The sequence below is a fragment of the Motacilla alba genome, chromosome 8 (assembly GCF_015832195.1).
Source record: "Motacilla alba alba isolate MOTALB_02 chromosome 8, Motacilla_alba_V1.0_pri, whole genome shotgun sequence".
In the NCBI taxonomy this organism is placed as follows: Eukaryota; Metazoa; Chordata; class Aves; order Passeriformes; family Motacillidae; genus Motacilla; species Motacilla alba.
In genome coordinates this window covers 19,066,682-19,074,916 of record NC_052023.1, presented here as the reverse complement: position 1 = coordinate 19,074,916, position 8,235 = coordinate 19,066,682, and the positions used below count along the sequence as shown (strand labels likewise).

General features: G+C 46.3%; 1 protein-coding gene across 1 annotated transcript; it reads right to left on the bottom strand.

Moving 5' to 3' along the window:
- Positions 1-1,323: 1,323 nt before the first annotated feature.
- S1PR1 (sphingosine-1-phosphate receptor 1) lies at positions 1,324-5,519 on the bottom strand. Its single transcript, XM_038143708.1, has 2 exons — positions 5,367-5,519; positions 1,324-4,125 (listed from the first exon to the last, which is right to left on the bottom strand). The coding sequence occupies exon 2, from the start codon at positions 3,992-3,994 to the stop codon at positions 2,855-2,857; it is 1,140 nt and encodes a 379-aa protein (XP_037999636.1). The 5' UTR covers positions 3,995-4,125; positions 5,367-5,519; the 3' UTR covers positions 1,324-2,854.
- Between the last annotated feature and the right edge of the window lie 2,716 nt (positions 5,520-8,235).

Sequence of the window (8,235 nt, the reverse complement as noted above, 5' to 3'; positions counted from 1 at the left end):
ACAGAAACACCAGAGAAGGGAAGGGAAATGACTCACCTGTGGGCTATCAGCTCCTACACAGAAACAGGGTGGTAGTCACAAGGGGTCAGTGGCACCATGCTGTGATGACACAGCTCAGCCCTTGTCACAGGATCTCAGATGTGTGGGATGAACAACCTTAATGCCTTCAGGAGCAGAAGGGTCCCAGTCCCTCAGATAAAAACACCCCTACAAATTCAGATGTCTCTGTGCATTGCCTCATCTCTGTACATTGCATTTATTTACTCATTGGTAGCACAAGGGTTTAACTTGGACTTCCATGGTTTATACATTTTTGGTGCTCTGCACAGAAGTGACTTTATCCCTGGGACAAAGCAGTGCTTTCCCTCATGACTGTCAGCACCCAGGGTAAACCATCCCTGCCCAAATGAATGCCTGAGCCAAGAGACACTTTATCTTGTGCGCAAATACAGATTTGATGCTTTTTTCAGCCCTGCTCAGGTCACTATTTAAAAGGCTAGGAAGTGAGCACGCATGAAATCATTCCTTCCATACAGGCAGACAGATGGAGAGAAATTCCAGCCTGCTTCCACTCTTTTGTCTTCAGGGCATTTTTGGAATTTCCTTCAGGAAGTGAGGTTATGACCCAGAGCCTTCCTCGGTGAGTAGGCTCTCATTTCCCACAGTAAACCCTGCATAGCGATGACATACAGTACGAGAAGGTGAGGTTTATCTTCACTCTCCAACTGCATCCGCTATGAGCTCCATGGAACTTAAAAGTAATTCTGAGGGGGAACGGCCACAAAAAAGGAAATGGAAGTCAAACCTTTGGGAAAAGTAACGCAGTATCTGTACAACTGCACTGCCACGGTCTTTGCTGGCAGACCCAATGGAGCTGGCAGACCCAATGCGCAGCTGAGGCCACCATCCTGGTTTCATAAACTTCCTTGACGTTTGCAATAAACTAAGAATTGAACTTATGAATCATATTGGTGATACAAGTTAATTACTTCACTTTTCTACTCTAGGCAGTCATGGTAAAACTAGCGACTGTCTGGTTTTTCTTCTGTTTGTACTTCATTGGCTGTCAGAGAAGAACTGCTCTTGTAGAGATTCTTCTAGTGGCTTTTCAGCCATACAGCACATGCTGACAAGAAAGTTATAGTTTAAAATTCATTTTGTATTTTACATGATCCTGTGACATTACACATTATGTTCCCACAGAATGGACTTAATCCTAGCATGTACTAAAATCAAGGAATTCTTTCACTGACTTCTGTGGGAACCACACATGGCATGAAACCACCACAGTAGTACAAAACTGCTAGTAATCTGATAATGGACTCATTTAAAAAATCAGTTTATTAATGTTTAGAAGTCAATAAAGCTATGTGCAAATTGAACAATAAAAGTCAGAAACATTTTAAATACTATTTTTTAAACCAGAAAAAAAAAACCCCAACAGTTTAATTGCACTGGAAATTTTACTACAAAGGCAATACATTTTCTTTACAAAATACCAGTCCTAGGAGTTGCTGATGACTGTAGATAAGTCAATTGCTCTCAGCTATCCCAGATATACCACATTTGTTATAGTAACACTCTAGGCGCATGAAGACTCCTGTATCTTATTTACATTGTACACATTCAACCCCATTAGCACAGGTTAGAAAAATAGAGAAGTAAAAATGATGCTGTAAAACAAATACATTCAATTTAACGACAGGTACTTCTTCCATGATAAAATACAGACATCTTTGCTGAAATTACAAACATTAATAAAATGTGCCAAAATGTATTGCATTTTGTTATGGAAGTGCATTTATCTATAGTCATTTCACTTCAACTTTCTTTTTATTTTTTCTGAAACCCGACGTACTCTTTTCTGATTTTCCAACTGATCCTTCCTTATGGAAAGACTGTGAACCTGACATTGAAATACCCCTTCAGATTTTAGCTCTTCTTACTTAGGAAAAATCCCACTGTTGTCAATAGTATTTTTTACTATTTTGTAGACTTTCAAGTCATCTTGAAGAGAAATGATATTTAGTTCTTTCTTGCATTTTTCATGATAACGCAGTTTATTTAATGCTATAGAATAAAAAGGCAATCAAAATATGGGGCCAAATGCCCTTCTGAGCTACTCCATTAAATCTGACGCAGCCAATGGAATTGTGCAGGCGAAAGTAACTGCAGAATCAAGCTCATGGTCTTCAAACGTAATACAGACTGACAGCAAAAATTCACAGCTATGATCTTGCTAAGTAAAACCCCAAGAGCTTTGGACTCTGCAAACAAAACCTTATGACTTAACTAAAAGCTCTGCAAAATTATGCCAATTATGGTTGTATGTGGTGTAAGTTACATTTGTGTGATCTCCTTCCATGTTATGTACTAAACAAACACAATTCTTACCAACGATACCAGAGCCACCACTAAATTCAGTACAGAAAGATCTTTGTGTCAGTGGTTTGCTGTGAAGAGAAAAAACTTCACATTCTTCTCACAGGGAAAAAAAAAAAAAAAGATTCATTCTCCCTTTCCCTCCTCCCCCTCTCTCTTTCTCTCACACACACCAGGCATCATTTCACCAAGGCATCAGTCTTTCAGAGTTACTAAGGAGATTTCAGGATATGAATGCGCCTGACAATCCTGAGCTGCCTCAGCGCAAAGACAAAACATGCTCCAGGGAAAAAGATTTTCAAGCCAGAACAGTGTGTCCCATTTCTTGAACTCCAGCCTTGCAAGTGCACCGTTTGCCTCACTAGAACTAATGCTACTTGCTCACTCAGCCCAACACTGCTGCTGTGAGCAGGAGGCGTCCCAGCTCCCTGATTTCAGAGGAAGACTCTGAAATACACCCCCATGGTTACTCCTAAGAAGATGAGGTAACATTGCCTGAAGACATGATGGTTTCAGGATGGTCACCGTCCTCCTTCTGTGGGTGTGAGGAGTTGTCAGACTTACTCCGGCTGAACTCCATCCCCCCAATGATTGGCCGTTTGAATTTGGTCCCAGAATCTGCCGGGGGACATGTGCAGCAGCACAAAATCTTGATGAAAGCCCTCCGCATCTCTTTGTTTGTCAAGGTGTAGATGATAGGGTTCGTGGCTGAATTGAGCACGGCCAGTACTAAGAAATACTCTGCTTTATAGAGGATTGGGCAGGTCTTCACTTTGCACCCCACATCCAGTAAAAGGAGGATGAACAGAGGAGCCCAGCAGGCAATGAAGACGCTCAAGACTATGATCACTGTCTTGAGCAAGGCTAGTGACTTTTCTGAGCTCCTGCTCGCTTTGGTAATGTTTTTCCGAAACGTCAGCCTGCGGCTCCTAGTCCTCACCATGGAGTAGATCCTGCAGTAGAGGACCACAATAGACAACAAAAGGCCAGTGAAAACAGTTGTGCAAAAGAGAATATAGTGCTTGTGGTAGAGAGGCAGCACGGTGGAGCAGTTGGACAAGAGGTTCTTGCAGTTCCATCCCATGATCGGGAGCCCCCCAAGGATGGCGGAGATGACCCAGCACGCACTGATCAGCAAGAAGGAGCGGAAGCTGTTGCTGCCATTGTGGAGTTTCATCTTCAGCATGGTGATGTATCTCTCAATGGCAATAGCCAACAAGCTGAACACAGAAGCTGATAAGGCGACAAACATGCTGCCTTCTCTTACAAACCACTGGTTGGGGGTCAGGCTGTAGGTTTTGTGTCCAGATAGCAGGAGGTTGGCAGTGTAAGCCACACCAGCCAGCAAGTCTGAAAGAGCCAAGTTCCCAATGAAATAGTACATGGGTCTGTGAAACTTCTTGGTTTTCCAGATGGTAAGCAAGACAAAAATGTTCTCTAAGATTATAAAGCAGCAAATGATGATAAAAACCACCGACGTCACTTTAATTCCAGTGTCCACGCTCTCATTTAGCTTTCCCGTGTAATTATAATGCTCTTTGATGACATAGTTGACATCGGTGTTGGTGGGGTTGCTGGTGACCTTCTGCGGGGCAGTAGTGTCGGAGTTCATGGTGCCAGGCTGGGGACTGCTCCCCCAGCGGCCGCCGGATGGTGATGCGACCGCAAACCCGGTGGCTGCCCCGCAAATCCTTGGCCCCACAGCCTGCCCGGCACTGCTCCACGGCCTCACAAACTGCAACCCTGAGAACAAGAGGCACAAAACCCAGACTTAAAAGGAGGAAGACAAACAGTGTAGCAAATGCTAAAGGGTTTAAGATGATCTGCTGTTTTAACTGTGCATCAGAGTCATAAATGTATTCACACATGAATCAGTTTCATTCAGCTGGTAAAATACGTTTAAAAGGCGGTTAGGCATATTCAATAAGTAAAGCTAATAAGACAAAAAAAGTTCTGTCATGCAGAACTGAACAAGTTGGAGTCAGCAAGGACTGTTTTACTGGACTTCTTCCAACACAAAAGATCTCAAGCTCCCCAGCAATAAGTTCTAGTCTTTTTTTCTTCAGTGGGAAGTACAACAGCAGAGATTAAAAAAGAGAAAAGGCTTGCTTGATTAGATTTAACTCTAAATGTATGAAAGTCTGCACAGAAATTACTTGACAGAAGACTCGTATTCTCCTCCATTAATAGTCTGAATACACTTTGGAAGGGGGTAGTTATGCAATTTACTGATGCCATCTCAAACAGTGGTAAATTCACTGATGTAAATATAAACAAGAGATCATCTCAAAGCTGTAAACAGGTAAGGGGTGCCCTTGCTAAATACAAGAATATACTTTACAAAGCCCACAGCAGTAAAAAGTTTAGAAAAACAAGAAAAATATGGAATTACGCTAGAGAGCAAGCCTATTCCATGGGTCTGAAACAAAGAATGTCAAAAAAAACCTCCTTGCATTTAAATAACTAGTATCGCAAGCTTTTGAAATGGGCATAATTAAGGAATACGCATATAGAGGAAACCCCCTTTACACATAAAGGTTTCGTAGTGGACATTTAAAAAGAATCAAACACATAATATCACGCAAGGAAAGGAGAACAAGCAGATTTGCTAAATTACAGCCTAAGCGGGGCAAGGCAGTGGGTTCGGCTCCCTGCACTATTCCCGGGCTCCAGTCCGCATCGCTCCCGGGCATAAAACTCCCATCGCTGCTGTCCCGCACCGCTCCCGTCCCGCACGGCGCCGGGGCTCAGACTCGCACCGCTCCGGCTCCGCTTCGGTCTCCAGCGCGCGTGGCTCCCGTCCCGCACCGCCTCCGCTGGCCGCGGCACGCAGCCGGGCACGCCGGCGTCCAGGTAGCCTCCTCCCCACCCCTTCTGTTTTGTTCCGTGGCCCCGGGGGTCGCTCCAAGCGGGGAGCGCAGCGCTGGGACTGGAGGCGCCCCCGCGGTGCGGGCAGTGCGCGGCCGCGGCTCCCCGAGCCTTACCTCGCTCAAGCGCGGCGCGGAGCCCACACCGGCCCCGCACATCTTGCGTGCCCGCGGACCAACTCCGGTGGGCGGGCTGGAGAACTCGGTGGTTTTAATGTTTCTGCAGCTGCTGCTCTCCACCCCGTTTCCGATTGCCTGTCTCCTGACGTGCCCGGCCCGGCCCAGCCGTCGGGACACCCCCGCCCGCCGCCCCGGCCCTGCCCCGTCCCGCCCGCCGGGGCGTGATCTGCGGTGCCCGGCTGCTGCGGACCCCGGCGTCGCAGCGGGCGGCACTGGAAGGCGTGAGGCGAACTCCCCCGCGGGACCCCCTCGCCCTGCCGGCCGGGGGACGCGGGGAGGGGACGCCGCGGCCGGGCTCCAGCCGTCCCCGACCTGGGAGCCGCCGCCTCCGCCACCGGGCGCACCCGGCATTCCGGGGAAGGAGGTGCTGGCACGGCCCGGCCGGCTCCGAGCACGGTTCCTGCCCTCGCGGAGCGCCGGGGCAGCTGCCCGCCCGCCCGGCGTTCTTTACCCACCGAGTAGGCCCAGAAAGGCTATGGCCAAAGGCAGCATCCCGTATGCTACCTCCGCTCTCCCTCTTAGAGAACTGTGTAAGTCAACAAACAAAATCAAAAAGCCCAAAGCAAAACCCAACCCCCCCCGAAAAACAAAAAAACCCCAAAACTAACCTGTGTGTGTTCACAGGATGCTGCAAAACAACTATGTTTGAAAGTATGAAGAAAAGTTTTTAATGCACTTTTTCAGAAACAAAATTGGCAATGGCAACTACTTAACACTGTTATCACTGGTTTATATTGTATATTCTTTTTAAAAGAAAAACCACCTTTGGCATATGTGAAATGCCAGCTCTGGTGTATTCTACACCATTGCACTTACTGCAGAAATTCTCCTCTTCCTTCCTTGCTCTGCTCTGCTCTTGTTAACTCCAAATTGAAATGTAAAAGAATATCACAATAGGCTAAAGCACAATATATTGGGTCTTTCAGTATAAAGTATTTTGCCTGTCAATTAGCTGTAGCAGTTGTTACGGGGAAGCAGCTTTCCTCTGAAAGACAGTACAAGTATTCTACCCTCAGGAAGAGGGTCCCTGTCTTATTTATGCTAATAGTCACACTTCAATTGCTCCACACCTCTCCCAGAATGACTCAGAAAAATTACACTGGCAAACACACATTTACTCTTCTACCACAAAGCTAGAAACTAGAAAAGATATTTAGCCTCCTGAGAGCCTGGAGGAAAATGCAGCCGTTAAGTCACAACTGTCAGAAAAGGCACATGAGATAAATCATGCTTGAGGTTGACATATGTATCCCCTGCAACTACCCAACATACCTCACATATTTCAAGCTTTCCCCCTTATTTAATATATAGAAAATACTAAATACAAGTGTATTCATCAGGCATTTTCTTCTAGGAAATAATTCTCACAGAATTTTAAGTAAGAGGAACATATTAAAGGAACATGCTTTAATTAAAGGATAGAATGATTCAGGGTTTCATTAGTCAGATGTGCAGGCTTTCATGTCCAAGCTATTGGTTACCAGCTGAGAGGATACCAGCTAAGAGATGTGACATTCAACAAATTAATTGTCTGTGTAAAATCACAGAACTATAGAATGGTTTGGGTTGGAATGGACCTTAAAGATCACTCAGTTCCTATTCCATTGCCATGGGGAGGGGCACCTTCCACTCGGCCAGGATGCTCAAAGCCTCATCCAACCTAGCCTTGAACATTTCCAGGGATGGGCAAATCCTCCCTGTCTTTGGGCAACCTGTTCCAGGGCCTCACCGCCCTCACAGCAAAGAAACTCTTATCAATATTGAAACTAAGCCCACTGTCTTTCAGTTTGAAGCCATTCTCTTGTCCTCACACTACATGCTCTTGTCAGAAGTTCCTTTCCAGCTTTCCTGTAGGGCCCCTTTTATATACTTAAGCATCACAAGGAAGTAACCCCAGGCCCTTCTCTTCTCCAGACTGAACAAACCAAATGCTCTCAGGCCTTCCTCATAAGACGTGCTCCAGCCCTGCGATCATTATTTGCATCTTTCCTCTGGACCTGCTCTGACCATGTCTGGTCCATGTCTTTCCTGTGCTGAGAACCCCAGAGCTGGACACAACACTGCAGGTGGGGTCTGGCAGGGCAGAGCAGAGGAGCAGAATCCTTTCCTTTGACCTCTTGCCCACACTCCTTATGGTGCAGCCTAGGATACAATTGGCTTTCTGGGCTGCAAGCTTGCATTGCAGGGTCATGTCCAGCCTCTTATCCAGCAGCACCCCCCCAAGTCCTTCACCTCTGCCTCTCTCCACCTAAAGTGATACAAGAAGTTGCCCCAACCCAGGTGCAGCGTTGGGCAAAATATGCAGACAATTTCAGTTCCATTCCAAAAGGTGGGTACTTGTATCACAAAAAGCATCAATAAACTTAGACGACCACACACATTTACAGCCTTCTTGATATCTTGGCAGTGGGGAAACTGAAATACAGCTTCACTCTTCACAGGCAAATGGAGCGAGACCAGCTGGATTTGCACTGAAGGCTGTCTAAACCCTCAGAGAAGATAGGTTAATATGGCTCAACTGCACAGGCTCTAACCTGCTTACAAGGGCTGAAACACAAACACAGGACTCAGGTTGGTCCAGCCACCTCTACCAAAACTGTAGTTGCTGGTAAGTGTTTAGCAAGGGGCTTTACACCAGGGTTATACTCCAGCCTCACTCGGAGAACAGGCCACCAACAGAAGGAGATCTCTTTCTCAGTACTTCTCCAACTGCCTCGTCCACTGATAAGGAAGCTTGCACTTCTACTACAGAAATCCAGTGTATATACGGCTCCTTTGAGAACTCGAATTGCCTATGGTCAGAATA

Coding starts and splice junctions, on each gene's coding strand:
- S1PR1 (XM_038143708.1), bottom strand. CDS start 3,994: ATGAACTCCGACACTACTGCCCCGCAGAAGGTCACCAGCAACCCCACC.